The sequence below is a fragment of the Trichomonas vaginalis genome, chromosome II, assembly GCF_026262505.1.
Source record: "Trichomonas vaginalis G3 chromosome II, whole genome shotgun sequence".
Lineage (NCBI taxonomy): Eukaryota > Parabasalia > Trichomonadida > Trichomonadidae > Trichomonas > Trichomonas vaginalis.
Window position 1 is genome coordinate 17341176 of NC_067204.1, and position 17493 is coordinate 17358668.

The 17493-nt window shown below is 31.9% G+C and overlaps 9 protein-coding genes across 9 annotated transcripts, besides 1 other annotated feature; 5 read left to right on the forward strand and 4 right to left on the reverse strand.

Moving 5' to 3' along the window:
• Nucleotides 1–1704: 1704 nt before the first annotated feature.
• Nucleotides 1705–2648, forward strand: TVAGG3_0560920 (34 kDa transcriptional co-activator-related family; the record flags this gene model as incomplete). The annotated part of the gene is made up of 1 exon (XM_001579961.1): nt 1957–2583. One exon carries the CDS (start codon nt 1957–1959, stop codon nt 2581–2583), a length of 627 nt encoding a protein of 208 aa, XP_001580011.1.
• Nucleotides 2649–5719: 3071 nt separating this feature from the next.
• Nucleotides 5720–9090: a mobile genetic element.
• Nucleotides 5833–7188, reverse strand: TVAGG3_0560940 (zinc ion binding protein family; the record flags this gene model as incomplete). The annotated part of the gene is made up of 1 exon (XM_001579960.1): nt 5833–7188. One exon carries the CDS (start codon nt 7186–7188, stop codon nt 5833–5835), a length of 1356 nt encoding a protein of 451 aa, XP_001580010.1.
• TVAGG3_0560950 (uncharacterized protein) lies at nt 7199–7492 on the reverse strand (the record flags this gene model as incomplete). The annotated part of the gene is made up of 1 exon (XM_001579959.1): nt 7199–7492. The coding sequence occupies one exon, from the start codon at nt 7490–7492 to the stop codon at nt 7199–7201; it is 294 nt and encodes a 97-aa protein (XP_001580009.1).
• Nucleotides 9091–9272: 182 nt separating the features above from the next.
• Nucleotides 9273–10409, forward strand: TVAGG3_0560960 (serine-type endopeptidase protein; the record flags this gene model as incomplete). Its single annotated transcript, XM_001579958.2, has 1 exon — nt 9273–10409. One exon carries the CDS (start codon nt 9273–9275, stop codon nt 10407–10409), a length of 1137 nt encoding a protein of 378 aa, XP_001580008.1.
• An 857-nt stretch (nt 10410–11266) lies between these two features.
• Nucleotides 11267–12069, forward strand: TVAGG3_0560970 (GTP binding; the record flags this gene model as incomplete). Its single annotated transcript, XM_001579957.1, has 1 exon — nt 11272–11874. One exon carries the CDS (start codon nt 11272–11274, stop codon nt 11872–11874), a length of 603 nt encoding a protein of 200 aa, XP_001580007.1.
• Nucleotides 12070–12272: 203 nt separating this feature from the next.
• Nucleotides 12273–12699, reverse strand: TVAGG3_0560980 (uncharacterized protein; the record flags this gene model as incomplete). Its single annotated transcript, XM_051238496.1, has 1 exon — nt 12370–12693. One exon carries the CDS (start codon nt 12691–12693, stop codon nt 12370–12372), a length of 324 nt encoding a protein of 107 aa, XP_051096320.1.
• Nucleotides 12700–13186: 487 nt separating this feature from the next.
• Nucleotides 13187–14562, forward strand: TVAGG3_0560990 (uncharacterized protein; the record flags this gene model as incomplete). The annotated part of the gene is made up of 1 exon (XM_001579956.1): nt 13187–14479. One exon carries the CDS (start codon nt 13187–13189, stop codon nt 14477–14479), a length of 1293 nt encoding a protein of 430 aa, XP_001580006.1.
• A 224-nt stretch (nt 14563–14786) lies between these two features.
• TVAGG3_0561000 (uncharacterized protein) lies at nt 14787–15287 on the reverse strand (the record flags this gene model as incomplete). Its single annotated transcript, XM_001579955.1, has 1 exon — nt 14787–15287. The coding sequence occupies one exon, from the start codon at nt 15285–15287 to the stop codon at nt 14787–14789; it is 501 nt and encodes a 166-aa protein (XP_001580005.1).
• Nucleotides 15288–15342: 55 nt separating this feature from the next.
• Nucleotides 15343–17365, forward strand: TVAGG3_0561010 (uncharacterized protein; the record flags this gene model as incomplete). Its single annotated transcript, XM_001579954.1, has 1 exon — nt 15391–17283. The coding sequence occupies one exon, from the start codon at nt 15391–15393 to the stop codon at nt 17281–17283; it is 1893 nt and encodes a 630-aa protein (XP_001580004.1).
• Between the last annotated feature and the right edge of the window lie 128 nt (nt 17366–17493).

Sequence of the window (17493 nt, forward strand, 5' to 3'; positions counted from 1 at the left end):
ATTTTGCCAGCTCTTTGCTGTTATTCTTGATGGATCTTCTTTCAATTAGAAAATATGAAATCAAACAATAAATTGGAAAAATATCCAGAAAAATCAATAGAATTCAAGTAGACTTTCATTTCTGTTCTCTGTAAAATGGAAAATCTTTTTTATAAGATTCATCAGACCAAAAAAATATAAAAGTGACAAGTGAAATGGGAGAGTTTAAACCAATCCTAGACTCAAGTGCAAAAAAAGTAGTATATTTAGCTGTATCAATTTTTGCTGTCTTCTGCGTGGTTGCATTCTTCCTTTATGAGAACAAATCAAAACGTAATTTCTTCACAGAAGTCATATTAGCTGTCGGATCAGCTTGCTCACTCGGAACTGCTATTTTCTTTGCTTTAGTTAAAGCAGATGTTGTTCTTTGATCAAAATAAAAGCCTTTTCATAAAAAATATCGCCGTTTTTATTCATATTGGCTTATACACGCATAAAATTGCGGCCAATCACTTCTAGATCTAATTTTACTAAAGGAAAATATTTTGTTTTCTAAAAATATTAATCTATTTCCAAGGTTTTGATTTCATATCATCAACCTTTCATAACATTACCTAACTCTCTACTTTCGTTATCGTGTGTGTCAAATCTGAATAATGACACGCAGCTCAACTATATATAGGCATAATAACAAATTGAATTGGCAACAAATGCATTACCAATGATATCAGTTTGAATTTTAACTAACTATATAATGCATTAGCTAAATTTGTTATCTGGCTAAATAATTTCATAAATTTTACAAAATTTATGATTTTACTTTAATCACAGGCCAAAATTCATTCCTTTCTTATTTTTAGTTGAATTTATATATGATGTCATATCGCTTTGTGAAATATCCAATTATTGGCGGTTGTCCATTTTCCTGTAAAGGAAACTCCATAGATTGCTTAAGAAAGTTATTGATAAATCAGATATAATTCAAGAGCAATGAGAATTGATTCCAATAATTTCTTGATAATCTACGTTTTACTGAATATAATTGCATATTTTCTTTTCAAGTTCGACCAGGTCCAATTCAGATTCAGAGGCCCAAGAATACCAGAGCTTCTATTAATATTTGCTGGGCTTATAGCTCCATTCGGCGCTTTAATTACATTTTTCTTATTACGTCATCACGCCTATGGATTCAACTTCCAAATTTTCCTATTAATCATGGCAATAGCTCATATTTACTTGCTTCGACATAATTGGCCATTTATTCGTAATTAAATTTAATAACAAAATATTAGACCTTTCTCAAGTAGAAATATTCTTGAAAAGCAAGCTTATTCTGGTGTACTAGTAAAATTTTTCTATTTTTCACTTATATGCTAATATTATTCTAAAAAAAAACATTTTAAGCACAAAAGAATAACAGACATTTCTCTCGCTATTTGTGGGTTAAGCACCACAACTACATTACACAAGGACAGAGTTCTTCCAATACCTGTCATCAAATCATGGACTTCTGATAAACTCTGCCCTATTTGAATAATTACAGAATTCTATGCCTTTTGTGAACCATGAAAGAGTATAAGAGTACTTCAGTACAATATTCATTACGAACTCTCTCAAAGAATGAGTGATTTCGTAATGAACATTGACAATTTCATATAAACTTGAATCCTTAATCCTCAAAGGTACATGGTATAGTACTATAGTCAGCGAGGGTAATAGTGTATAATATCCCAAGAAGCATAATAATTATGCAGCCTAACTACTCTATCCTAGGAGCTAGACTGTATAGATATTGTGCTTCTGGTTTGTAGAACCCTCATGGAAGACTGATTAGAGATCTCCTGCCAAAATCACTTGCAAATGTGGATGGAGTAGCACTTTGATTGGCCAAATCAAAGGCTGCATAGCATCATGAGATTATGACATTGTGTCAGATTTTCGAATTTACAAATGTCAAATTTTTCAAATTATACAAGAATGGAGATTGAAAAAGCTGTCGAAAACTTCAAAGCCAGCACTAATCAAGGGATTTCTGCAGAACTAAAAGAAATTGGACATTACTTTAATTTAGGATCACATGATTTAATCTTAAAACATTCACATTATACATATAATATTGATACACTAATGAATAATTTATCCCGCTTATGTGAAAATGCTCCTATATTTAGAAATGATATTCTTCCAACAATTGCAATTCAAATTTGCGACGCTTTAATTCTTAAAATAGTATTTTCGGCTGAAAATGATGTAATTTATATCCTTGCGCATGCAGTGACTGAATTAGAAAGATCAGAACTTCTCCAAAGTGAGCACCAATTTGCAAAAGCTCTTTCTGTTTATTTCGGAAAAGTTTTTGATTGGTTCCAGGACCAGTATGACGAAAAAGGAATTTATAAATTTGTTCAGTGGGCTCATTATTACAAAGATTTACATACAAAATCCTGCAAGAAGTGTGGTGAACTTATGATTGTTGATTCATTTGGTGCTTTTGTGCCTCCGGTTATAAGAGATCCGACAAATGGAGAAGCATATCATGTTTGTTGCGCTCCAGTGTTTGAAGGCTTAGAGCACCTTGGATTTGCCGTAAAAAAGACTGAATGATCACTAGATTTGAAACATTGTTAAAAATATAGAGTAAACTTTACTATTATACTTCTAATTATTTCACTTTTTTGGTCAGATTACCGAATTTAGAATTAGATTGGAACACTGTGCCATTAATGGAGACATACGCAGGCAATATCTCCCAGAATTTCATATACCGACCAACAATAGGGAACTGTTTCATTTTGTCGGTAAAAGTTTCGCATTCATAACTTGATTGTGGAATATTGTGCCATTCAGGAGGACATGTACAGATGATATCTCCCAGAATGGTACTATAAGAAAGATAAGAGTGCATAGTACAATCTTGTCAGTCAAAGTTCCGCAATCAGGATAAGAATGGGGCATTGTGCCATTCTGGGAGACTTATGCAGATGATATCTCCCACAATAGCACATTGCAATCGCCAAAAGAATTTATGACTATCTTTTCTATCGACTTTCTACAAATATTTATATTTATATTTTCAACGATATGCAATTCACCCATTACCTCTTAAATATTGACCAAAATACATTCAATGATGCCTGTGCGCAGAAAATACCAATCTTAGGGCCATGTGTATGGGAGTCATTCCGTTTTTAGTAGACATTCATTAACATTCTTCAGTGATAAGTTTCATGCGAGAACTAATGGATCCCGACCTGATGATAGCAATTTTTCAACAAATGAATTAAGTATTTCGCGCCTCATATAAAAATTCAAAAATTTATTCAGATATAAGAACAATTTTAATCAGATGCCGCATATATCATAGAAAAAAGATATGATATTTTCCCCGTGTAAGGATTAATACAATAATGAGTTTCGCAATGAAGTTCAAAGTTCGAAAGGCTTGTGGGGAATGTACAGTTAATATTATTATCTACCGTAACAGTCTCATTTCCAAATAATGAACTTGGATATCCTGATGTAACTTTAATTAGAATATTCACAGGAGTCATATGAAAAACGCCTGTCATATTTCGATAGAAAATCTCATTATTCATTTCGGAGGTACCGCAGTATTCAAACAAAGTTATTGAATCAAATCCTCGAAATGTTCTTGGTTCAATTACTTTGACTGAGCTAGGGAGTCTCACAATTTGTACACGGAAGTTGAATCCAAAAGCATCAGCCCCAATATATTCTAACATGCTTCCACCAAAAGTTATGGATAGAGAAGCATAATTATCATAAAATGCATTAGCTTCAATAGTTTTCAAACGACTATAAACTTCGAATAAAACGTACCCAATGTTATGACACCTAAAGAACGAAAAATTCCTGACAACTTCAACACTATAACCTATTACTAATGATTTCAAACCATCACAATAGGCAAAAGCGCATGTACCGCATTCTATCACTCTATACAGCTTGTGTTGATAGATAACAAAATTTGGGATTGTTAAATTACTTGTGAATGAAATAGAAACTGCATTCGGTTGTGAGAAATCATAAACTCCTGTTCCTACACGTACTGTTCTTTCCCTTTCATCTATTATCGAATATTTAACACCTTCAACTTCAAAAATATCTTCTATGACGACTATGAAGAGAAATTCCAACATTCCAATTATGAATTTGACAACATTCAGAACTCTTGTCAATATTTCAATAATTCGATGTCTCAATTTTTTCATTCAATCTATCCGGTTAAGGGTTCGAACTTATTTTTTTAAAGGATACATTAAGATGAACTCCAGAATGCCGAAGTCAATCTAATAATTGAATTAATACACAATTATTTATCCATTTCAATAGGAGTGGTCAAAAATCTTATTGAAGTTATTTAATTATGGAACTCATGAAATAATATAAATGTGTAAATTATTCTGCATTTGCATTATCAAATCTAACTCTTCTCTAACAAATTTACTTCAATTCATAATCGAATTTCTAATCATTCATTCTACTTATAATATCTCATATATGATGCAGTTGGCGTTTCAACAACGAAAGAAAATGATTCTAATCTGCGGCCAGTAATGAATGTCCATAACAATTTTGGAGGAATATACTGAAACAAGACTTAAACTCATCCGAAAGATGTTGTGGCTGCGTCTATGATCAAATCAGTTTGCAGAGAGATATTCTGAATCTCATGTAGATATAGTATGTATGAAGTCATTTTTGGGTGTTCTCTATTACTTGAATAGGTTCTGACATCTATTACGAATTGTCTGGAAGGATGTCAATTGATAAATGATATAGAAGAATTATCCTGGTTCGTTGAATATGACATTAATAAATTAAAAAAAAATTAAATCTTTTTGGACCAATTTTGTATGCAAATCCTTGTTGAATGACGCTGATTGCATTACTAGATGTAAATTTTCGATTATTTCCTTCATAAGATTTGTCTTTTGGTTTTGGAATGGTAATGTATTTGGGGAAAAAAGTATCTGGGAGCTATTGAAAGGTTTATCTGGATGTCTTGCATACGAAAGTATCAGAGTTAACAAGACAAATGTCTAATCATTCACATTGACCATTTAAGAAGTAACCACATTTGAATAACGAATTAAGAGCAAAAGATTATTTAATTTGTCGTCACAAGAACATATCATATGCTTGAGGGTACATAAACTTCATATATGATGCTCTGTAAACTTTATTGGAAGTTCAATAACGTATTTAATGTTCTGTTAGTAATAGCAGAAGCATTAATGATTCTAGCAATCACTAGATTCTCCTGTAATTTTGGTAACTTTTGGGATGGTTGCTTGAAAAACATTGGTAGGAGCAGCAATTAACTCCATTAATTGTTGTTATGTAATTTTGTCTATTTTGCTGAGATTAAAGTGATCAATGAATTTTTTGTTGTTATTGTGTCGCAATGGATTGAAAAACCTCAAAATCAAAAAAATTCACAAAATGCACCAATCGAAAAAAAGTTCGGTAATATGTAGCCCATGAATGATATGAGCTGCACATATCACACATTACTTGTTAATTAATTCATTGTCTGTAAAACCTTATTTGGTTAACCACTTTAAAATTGAGAGCTTTGATTTTGCCAATATTATGAAGATTCAAAGACTATTCAATTTTTTTAATTTATGGAATGATGTTTTTCTTGGCATACAGTAATTTGCTATTAAATTACACTGATAGCTCATCAAAGCAAGGATCATTAACCGCCGGAAATGAGTATATAAGAATTTCTGAAAAAGTGACACCCAAAAAGTGACACTTTCAATAGGGAGTAACAATTAAAAAGTGACAATTTAAAATTCACAATAAATAAAAATAATAAATTTTTTAGTCTATTAAATTATTCTTTTCTTTGAAATCCTCCAAAAATTCTTCGAAATGTTCTAAAATATAACCTGGAGAATTATAACAAAATTCATTAATTTCTAACATATACGTATCTAACAATTCATTTGGAATTTCAAACGATCTTAAATATGTAATTGAATTTTGTATCTTCTCATTTATTTGAGAAAGTTTTTCTTCAGCATTTTCCAATAAAAATCTTAATGGATTCAAATTGGCTTCTTGATTCTGAACAAAATTTAATACTTGGTATAAACGTGATTGAACTTCTCTTTTCAATTTTGTTTTATAATCTGTCAATCGAGGCTCGCGAATTCTAATTGAAGGAATAAAACCTGTTTGAAGTAAATCGTTTTTAATACGATAAAAGTAATTGGGTGCAACTTCTTCTAAAAGATTTTTGACAAAAATATCAATTCTTTGATTTTTAACGCAGCCAAAATCGTGATATTTTATCTTTTTAAATAAAGATTCAGAAACGTTATTCACAACGGTTAATTCATTTGGTCTGGCAGCGGCTATCCACTGTTGTTTATGAATGTCCCACTGACGTGTAAAGTATTGATTAAATTCCAATTGATCTTGAATTTTATCAATAATGTGCTCTTTATACATTTTTGCAGCATCTTCTTCTGTGCAATCACGATAATAACATAAAATGTTCATAAATTTTTCGACTTCTGATCTAATCTCTTCATCATTTATCTTTGAGAGATTCTTTTTAAGTGCGCGTATTACATGTAGCGCGCACCAAAAGATATTGCACTCCGGAAATGAATTCCTAATCCCGTTGAAAATGTTTAGTGCACAGCCAGACATGATAAATTCAGGTTCTGTGTGAGTTGTTTCAAAATATTTACTTAAGCAAAAAGAAATATTTTCACTATTATCTGGATATATTATAAAATAACACAAAGGGATAGAATGAGTATTAGCAAATTTGGTAGCTAATACATAAAAAGGAAATCCATGAATAATTAATTTAAACGTAGAGTCTAAGTGATAAATTGGTGGTTTTTCATGAATTTGAGAGATCATATCATTATCAGAGTAAATAAAAACCAATTTGTCTGGAAAATCAGTATCTTCACCTTGAATGTCAAAATAAATAAGGTCATCATGTTGATCTTCCCATTGATTAACATAGTTTTGTAAAGATTGAAATTGATTTAAAGATATGTCTGGTAAAGATCTCATAAGATCTTTTTGTTGTAAATAATATTTCAATTGATTGATTGCAGTTTGTTTCATAGTCATGTGAATACAAGTATGATCTTTAGGTATTTCAAGCGTTTTGTTGACTTCTTGTGTTGCATTAAGTGGACTTCCGTGATTCATGAGAAATTTTTTAATCCAAGCACGGTAAGTTATGTTGTGGTGGTGGTCCTGAGTGAATATGAGTTAAGTTTGCAGATTTAAAAATGTAATTGTCGAAATTTTTAATAAATTTAAAGCCTGCTGGGCAGCCTTCGTATTCGCATCGGTGGTAGATTAATACTCCTGTTCCAATTGATAGTTTTTGTGGGTCTTTGACAAATCTTATGTTACCATGCAGCTCTGCAGCTATAACAAAACGAGAATATTCTAAATATCCTATGGCTTGATCAACCTCGCATGGAGGATCGGGTGGAGGATGTTGCATTGAGCAGCAAAAAGGAAAAATAAAATTGAAAACTCACATTGAAAAAATAATGGTTTAATAGAAAATATTTTTTTTCTTCTGAAAAAGAATTATCTTTGAGTATCTAAATTGGGATAAAGGATATAGAATAGATAACTAGTACTTAATATATGATACATGTACACGAAATGGAAGAATGTGTACTAAAAGAAAGAGAAATTTTAGCTTAATATTTTACATACGAATCAATTATCTTTGGTTAAAAGGTAGAATTGTTGGCTATGATGTACTGATTCATGATCAGTACATCATAGCCAACAATTCCTTATACAAAATTCAAAAACTTGGGTGCAATCAGTTCTGATTGCACCCAAGTTTTTGAACTTTCTTGAGGGAATTAAAGGGTGAGAGATTTATAGTCTATCTATATATCTCCCACCCTCTAATTCCCTCCCTGACAGCGGGAAACTTTGTCTGAATGTTAAACTATTCAGACAAAGTTTCCCACTGTTTGCGAAGGAATTGTTGGCTATGATGTACTGATTCATGATCAGTACATCATAGCCAACAATTCCTTATATAAAGTTCAAAAACTTGGGTGCAATCAGAACTGATTGCACCCAAGTTTTTGAACTTTCTTGAGGGAATGGAGAGTAAGAGGATACATTATGAATATATACCTCTTACCCTTCCATTCCCTCTCTGACAGCGGAAACTTTGTCTGAATGTTAAACTATTCAGACAAAGTTTCCCGCTGTCAGCGAAAGAATTGTTCCATCTGGTGCATAGAGCGTGAATCTATGCACCAAATGGAGCAAGTCCCTCGCGAAATTGCCAAAACTTGCGTCGCATTTCAAAGATTGCGACCCAAATTTTGGCGATTTCTAGTAGAGATGGAGTATTTTGAGTCACTGACCTATATGCAGTGGCTCAAAGGGCTCCATCTCTACTTTGAAGCAAGGAAACTTTCCTCGAAATTTTGATAATTTGAAGAAAGTTTTCAAGCAATTAACAAAGGATTACTCGCTATGAGGTAAAAATTCTAGATTTTCACCTCATAGCGAGAGCTTCCCTTTCATTGCTTGAAAACTTTCCCCAGCTTCAAAATTGGGGAAAGGGCTGTAAAGTCGACTCCGATACCAGCAGGTACCAGAGTATTTAAAAGAGAAGCCCTCGTACGAGTTTCTATGAAGACCTTCTCATTCAAGAAGATCTTAATAGAAAATCGTACGAGGGCATTGGAAACTCGCGTCTGGTACATGTTGGTACGAGAGTGTTTGAGATTTGAAGACTCTGGTACTAACATGTACCAGAATTTATGATGAATTTAAGATGGACCATTATAAAATGGTAGCGGTTTGTTTCAAAAAATTTTAGATGAGATTTGCATAGATATAGATTATATGATTTATACATATGAAAAATAATATATAAAAATATAATTTTGAGATAATTATGTAAATAATATTTTAAATATTTGATTTTGAGGTATAATTTTATAGTAAAATATATTATAAAGAGTATTTATATATATATTGTAAAATAATATAAGTAATAAAAATTGAGACCCCTCCCTGTTTTTGATGTTTTGTCACTTTTTCGGTAATTCTTATTGTTTCTGTTTTTCTTGGCATACAGTAATTTGCTATTAAATTACACTGATAGCTCATCAAAGCAAGGATCATTAACCGCCGGAAATTACGAAATAGAGTGTTTTGGAGCCCAAGGAGGTTCCTGTTCACATAGCCAACCAGGTGGGCCTGGAGCATATGCAAGAGTTCAATTTAAAGTTACAAATACGATGAGTTATGTAATACAAGCAGGAATGCAAGGTAATGGTATTTCAGGAGGTCTACCTGATGGAGGAAACGCAAGTAAGGATGGATATTGCGGTGGTGGAGGGTCAAGCAGAGCAATTTTGAATGGAACTATAATGATAGTTGCTGCAGGAGGATCTGGTTCCAATTATTTCTATTATGGAGCTCCAGGAGGTGGGAATAACACATATTTTTGGAAAGAGCCAAAAAAAAACGTGTTTGAGGAAAGATCAGATCCTTCATACTTAACAGAAACCAATCATGGTGGTAATGCAGAGGATGGATCTGGAGGTGGTGCTGGATATAGAGGTGGGAAAGGTGGTGAAAATGGTGATAATATCACATCAATTGGAATCAGCGGGACATCATGTATATCTCCATCTAGTTCTTTCACTTTTACAGAGATTATAAATGGGAATAACAAGCCAAATTATGGAGATGGATATGTCACAATAACTTATGATTACTTGTGTATACCTAATTGCATAGATTGTGATAATGGATCATCTTGTAACAAATGTGATTCTTCGCATGTTAAATACAAGAATAAATGCGAATATCAATCATGTCCAAATTCTACTTTTCAAGTTGGAACTGAGTGTTTTGATTGTCCGTCAAACTGTGAAAAATGTCGTGATAGCACAACATGCACTAGATGTGAGCAAGGCTTCTTCATGAAAGGGAATGAATGCGTAAGTTCTTGCGGAATCGGATATTATTCTGATACAGAAAATCGAGTTTGCACTGCGTGCACAGTTTCACATTGCAGCAATTGCTTATCCAATCCTTCCACTTGCGATGCATGCAATAATCCTTTCGTTTTGTTTGATAACAAATGTGCAGATACAGAATGTCCGACTCATTACTATAATAACTCATTTATATGCCATGAGTGTAGTGAGAACTGTTTGAACTGTACTTCGAAGTACAAATGCACTGCATGTCGATCTACTAGTTTTAGAATTAACAAAAAAGGAAACTGTACATTAATCAATACAGCTTCATATAAAGAATTCTTTGATGTCCAGACGTTTTCAAGAAGGATTCAAAAGAACAGAAATGGTAAATCTTTTTTAATTTTAGTGCGGATTGAAATGGTTGAAAATTCTATTATAATATAAATAATAGAGTAAAATTTTGCGACCATGACCGAAAGTAAAATATTTTTGAAAGACTATCATTTGAAATGGTTCACAAAAATTACGGTGTAAATATCTCAAATAAATGAAAGGTTTATGCGGTGAAGAATCTAAAATGAATTGCAACATAAGAGACAATAAGTTTTGTTTCCAGTAGCAAAACCTAAACTAAATTCAATAATGATACTAAAATGCTGGAGAAACAAGCATTCATTAATTTTTATTTCTAATGAAGAACTTATGAACAAATCATAGACTTTCCTATATTTTATTATGCGTATCAAGCAGTTGTGATTGCCGAACTCTTTGAAAACTACATTCTTGCTCGTAAATGCTGAGCATCTGTTGATTATTAGCTCGCGTACGCCACTATATGATCATTTAACTTAACCCTTTCTTATATTAAAAAAATATTCCCCGGTGAACTTGTTATTGTTTTTGGAATGACAAGCTCAAATTATAAAGTTCATTTACAACAAGCTCGTGATAGCATGCTTGGATTATAGCTATTTCGATCTTTATCTTTATGAATGAAATTTTTCAATTTTGTTGAGTCTGTAAATCATTCAAATCAGATTTCATTTGCATTATTATTCCTATAAATAAACATATTCATAATATTTTGGTCATTGAAAATCACTATTTTTTGAATTATGACAGTTGAATAAAAGTGACAAATCGTATAAAATTCATCGATATCGGGAAATTCTTCTCAATTCTGTGATATTAGTGATGAACATACAGAGTTAATAATATATACTTAACCTTGGTCATAAATTTGGCGGTTCTGACATAGTTTACATGTCAAAAATAGTACCCCCTCAATAAATTTTCACTGGGGAAAATGGAAAATTCTTCTGAGAAACCAAAGGAGTCTCATACCATTCTGGTTATGGGCCTCGATGAATCAGGAAAGACATCCATCTTCAATCATTACTTTTTCGGTGAGTTATTTGCACCAGCTCCAACAGACGTTTTTGAAGAAAATTTACATGAGTTTTATGGTCATAATCTCAATTTTAGAGAAATAGGTGGCCGCTATAGATTCAAACCTCAGCGTTATGATAATCTTTCTGGCAGTAAAGCTATAATTTGGGTTTTCGATTCAATTGACCAATATAGAAGAACAGAATCTTTTGAAGAACTTGACGAGTTACTGAAAAGAGAAGAAGTTGCTAATCTCCCACTTCTATTTATTGTCAATAAACAAGATTCTAAATTTGCAATGCCATGGGAAGATATCGAAAATACATTTCAATTTGAAGAAATTCGAAAGAGCAGACCAGTCAACTATATTTGCACTACATCACACACTTGCCAAAACGTTACTGAAGGCTTGTTATGGTTACTTACTAAAATTGGCTTAGAACCAGTTTATGAGCAAGAGGAACCAAAAGAACAAGAACCTCAAGAAGATGAACAACCAAGAGAACTCCAATTTATTTAAAAAATATCTACATTGTTTTCTCATCATGATATCGTTGATGCAATCATTGGTTTGATTAATAATAGCCTTCCCTACATATTTCGGACTACTTTTTGAATTTTTTGATACGAAACCATATAATTTTTTTTTATTTATATTAGTTCTTCTGTAAAACGTCAGCTATTTATCTAAATACTTCAATCGTTATAAAGAAACACATTCTTTACTCATCAATTTTTTTCAACATATTAAATCTTGAAAATTCGATGATGTTTTACTATGAAATTTCATAATTATGCTAATTCCATTCATATTCTTTAAAGGAATATCCTAAGCATACTATAAATATTCAAGATAACGAAAATTTCACCTAATTTAAATTAATTGGATAGTAAATAGTTTGATAGTTATATTAAATCAGGAAGCGTGAATGTTTACTTACAATGTTATACAAGGAAAAAGGTATTAAATTTAAGAATAAAAATAACATAGCTTTATTCACAAACCGTTTGCATTTTATGAAGGGATTGTAACTGCATAATCCTGGTGTAAGAGAACGACCAATAAGTAAGCAACAATCGCGATAATAAATCCAAGTAGAATAAAAATCGAGAAAATGATTAATATATAATATTTGTCGACAATATCTTCTTCTTTAGGATCGGCTTCTGTTGGGGAAACTGCAAGTAAAACAAACGCAATGATAAATACGATTAATAATCCCCAGAAAATTGCTTGACCGAGTTTAGAGTTGTGTCCAATGATTAGGATGATAATAAGGATTGCCAAAAAGAAAAGGAATAAAAATGTGCCCACGCCTACTCCAAGAACGAGACTCATTTTTTTATTATCAACGAATTTATCGTTTGCAATTTTTTATATTAATCCCGTATAAAAACAGAAAAGTAGTCAATTTTTGAATACCTTACGGAATGTTTAATAAATAGAAAACGTAACTGATTTTACGGGATATTCTAGTAAGTTTATGTATACTTGATTCTTATTCACTAAAAAACTTTTGTAGATTAGATAAATTCATAAAAAATTATGTCTCTATATTCTAAATTTTGGTAGAATGGGACTTAGAATCATTACATATAATAGGGTATCAGTTCTTAATATCGCCCAGATACTCCTCATTTCGGAAATTAATATTAATTTTAAGAATTATCTTATGAAATCATAAAGTGGCAGAAAAATATGCATTACACTCAGAAAAGATGCTTCTTAACTGCTAAATAATCATATTTTACTATTTTGATTCGATGGTTGTTCTTATTATGATCATATTCTGATAAGCTTATAAGATTTGTCACTTTTTAGTTACAAAATCATGAATTTCGGTAATAGAACATTGATTAATTTAGTCATGACACTCAATTCCAAGTCACCAATGATTCAATCTACAAGAAGTTTTCAGTCAAGTAACTTTGCATTCTCAAAACTATCATTAAACAGATTTACTTCTTCATTCTTTTCGACATCATCAATAAATCAAAACACAAAGTTCCAATATTCATCATTCTCCAATTTCTTGGATACTCCAATTAAAACAATGTCGATGGAGAAGTATATTAATAAAGTTTTCGATAAAACAATAGAAACTGTAGGTTGCAAAGATTCATTTAACGTATTTCACTGTTCATTCCAGAATTGCCAAACAGAGAACATCCATGGAGGTGGAGCTATTGCGATTTTGAATGAAAATGATGCTATGATACGAATTGGATACTGCTCATTCTCCAAGTGTTCTTGCAAATTGCCTCAGACATCCGGTGGTGCCATTCTTATTACTGATGGCAACGGATTCAACGAAATTATTTCGAATTGTTTTACAGAATGCAAAGCCGGCCTTAGAGGCGATACATTCACAATAAGCTATAATGATGAGACCAACCTCAAAGATGCAGTTGTCGAAAACTTAAACGTAGAAAACTGTGGCGGATCGAAATTGGGATTCAACTGCGAATTACGTGCTAGATCTATTACAGTTAGATCTATTAATATTACAAATTGCGAAGCAAAGACTTGCCCAACCATCAGAGAACTTTTTAATTCAAAATCTTCCTTCAAATACGTAAATTTATACGGAAATAAGGCATCAGCCACATTTTTTATGGAAATAGCCACTACAGATTCAGATAAAGTTCCAGAAGGAATGTTGGATACATTTAATTTTGTTAAATCTTCAAAACGTGACGGTGAAAGTATCATTGTCTTCGAGGGATGCGATATAGTTGCTTTCAGACTTGTATTTGCCTCTACTAGTTCTAGGATTATCATTCAATCTAGGTCAGAATCAGGAAGTGTTCAAATTTACGATTCACAGTCTGATAGAGTGTTCTATTCTTCAGGTCTAGTACAATATGGAGAAGGTTGCCGTCTCGCTGAAATACCTTCCACCTTCGAAATTTCAAATGTTTACGATCCAGGATGCTATCACTCGAAATCTGTTGAGAGAATAGCATATATTAACTGGCAATCCATCGTAACTGGTGTTGGAATCACTGTTGCCTTCTTCTTGGCCGCAATTATCGGAGTTTATCTTACAAGAAAATATAAGAAGTCTGTGACTGATAAGATCGATCAGGAAGTTATCGGTGACCTCACAGCTCTTGTAAATTAAACTAATATTAGCTTTGTTATATATATTTTCTTATCGAAAAAAATCAATTGTTATAAATAACCGCAATTTCGGACTTTTATCTTTTTAAATCTTGATAAAAATCAATAAGAAGCTTTCTGTTCGATATAAAACACAAATAATTTTGAGACAAATTAAAAATCTTCTCCAAAATCTTAAATTGGACATTAAAATACTAGTAATTCCTATAGTCTGTAGCAGAAAATACGAAATCAATCATTTCGAATAAGACTTTTCGATAAAAATTTCAAAATATAAAAATTTATCAGTAAAAAAGGTCAATTTTTACTTAAATGGATGATTTGCTCTTTGAAGCTTTCATCCTGATGTAGTAGTTCTGCTGGATTGTTCGTAATTCGAGTAGTTCGTCGTCATTAAAGTTAATAAGTTCGTTGACAAGCTTTTCGCATGATTTTTTGATTGATTCTATATCTGCTTCGACATTAGCAATCTCTTGATTGATGCTTTCAATGTTGTTGAACTCTCCTAAGGACTTGAGTTTGGATAAATTTATGGATTTCCTCTTTTCAAGGGCAGAAAACTCTTCTCTCAAGGCATCAACCTGTGAAGCAAGAGGCCCATGACTTAATATCTCATTCTCCATATCTTGGGCTATCTTTTTGTAGCTAAAGAAGTCAAGTTCGAACTTATTTTGGAGTAAAGCCATTTTTAAGCAGGTTTCTTGAGCTATTTCGTTCTTCAAGTTAGCTAGGGTCATTTCCTGGTCAACAAAGATCTTCCATAACCTTTCTATAAGGTCAGAATTTGTTGTTGTCTTTTCTTGTTCCATTTGAAAAGATAAAATTTTCTAATTAGCACATCATATAAAAGTGACACCAGTGAACCTTCGTTATAAATGTCACTTTTTGGGTCCAAAATTTTTTCTTTTTTAGATGATCGGATGGTTCTGTTTTTTTCCAATTTTTACATTGCAGTATTCAATTAAGCTGCGCGCTGTAATAGACAAGAACCATCCATCATCTGTAATGTCTCAAATTGTTCATATTCAGATTCCAGAAATAAAACCTAAAAAAATTCTGGAAATATCAATGAGACCTGCTCAGAACAAGGATGTTACGTTCTTTGTTGACCAATCTCGAGGTCTAAAACTACAATATTCAGAAGAATTATTTCATCGAGTAGAAAAATTCTTTATTAAAACAGATACAATACCAAAACCAAGACAACTCGACGTAACCTTCAAAATGGTTAGTGAGTTTAAAGAAAATGACGAGGTTATTGTCGATATTAATTATACTCTCAATTTACAGATTAGAATACTCTTTATTATCTCCGTTTTCTCATTGGCGATTCTTACATATGATAATTTCTCAAGAATTAGTTTATTCGCAATATTTTTCACGTTATTTTGCCAAATTTACGGACTTTATGATGCTGCTGTATATTGTACCGTCATTCTGCACTATTACATTAACTGCAAACGAATGGACTTTCGGAAAATTTTAATTTTTACAATATTTTATTCAATTTCCGCAATATTTTCGCTAAATGGCATTGTCAGCTTCATATTCCTGAACTTAGTAGTCGTCAAAGATAACCAAACTCAATCTCTTACGCTTCCTTATCTTTTTGACATATTAAGACTTTTAATTTCAGATGACAGAAGCTATTCTTTGTCGATATTCAAGTTGTTTCTCATTGCCATTTACGTTTACACTAATGTTGTATCAAAAATTGCAGATACTCCACCAAAAACATTTACAACTGTTATTTTCGTGTTTTACTTATTGTATTTACTCAGTTTATTGACCAACAGCTTTGATGACAACGAAATAACAGCTTACTGTTCAATGGAACCTTTCATTATGACAACTCCCTTTATTAATTACACTTCCAAATGGTTAGTAGATCTGGAAGAGAAGTTAAAGAAGCCAGTGAACTACTCTGAATGTGATTTTTGTAATTTCACCGCTGCAAAAGGTAGATATAAATCGAATTCAAATGTAAATGACACTTTAGTGGTTACTGGCTTTGGTAAACGTGATACAGAGATAGAATACTTTGTAAGGACATTCAGAACATCCCATTCCAAAGCAAGAATCATTCTTTTTACGAATAGTGAAGAACATTCAGAAAGATTATCCAAAATTTTGAAAGGATGCAACGTAATTGTAATAGATATACCTGATTTCAAGAATTTCCACTTCCTTCTCAAGCGAAAAACCAGATTCCCATTGATGTTCGACATGTTGAACACTATGCCGCAATATTTTAACAGAGTTATGTATTGTGATCTTTACGACACATTTTTCCAAGGCGATCCATTCACAGAAGAGATATCTAATACGAGCATCACGACTGCCAGTGAGATTGACTCTCATCTGAACAGATGGTCGTATGTAAGAGCAAGGAAAATAGCTGGTTGGAAATGGACGAAATACGTTCATGAACATAATATTAACTCTGGATTTATTTGTGCAAGTGCACAACACATGAAACTGATTTGTGAATTAGAAATATCTGTTTATGGACCTGATTTCAATGTCAGATCTTCTGATCAAATGATTTTGAATTTCTTGATTTATACTGGACAGTTCAGATACTTCGGTGTCGATGTAATTTACAACGATTCCCCTGTATCTCACTATCCTTCTATCGCAGGTGATGTTTCTGGATATGATACATCTGTACTAGGAAATATTTACCACAAACAAACTGGTGTAAAACCTCTTTTGGTCCACCAATATAATAGAAACTGGAAATACACGAAAACTCTCAACAAATACTGCCCTGGATCAGAATACAAGTTTACTTTGAAGTTATAAGAACCATATGTTATTTTTCATGTTAATTTCCATGTTTTTTCAAAATTATATTTTATACATTTTTGTGTAATTTATTTTTTATAAAGCTATACATAATAAATCGAATTGTTTTTAGTAACATTTGATAAATAATACTATTAATTGTATCAACTTCAAAATTCAACTTATTATAAGAAAAATCATCTATATTTTAACTAAATTAATAGAATT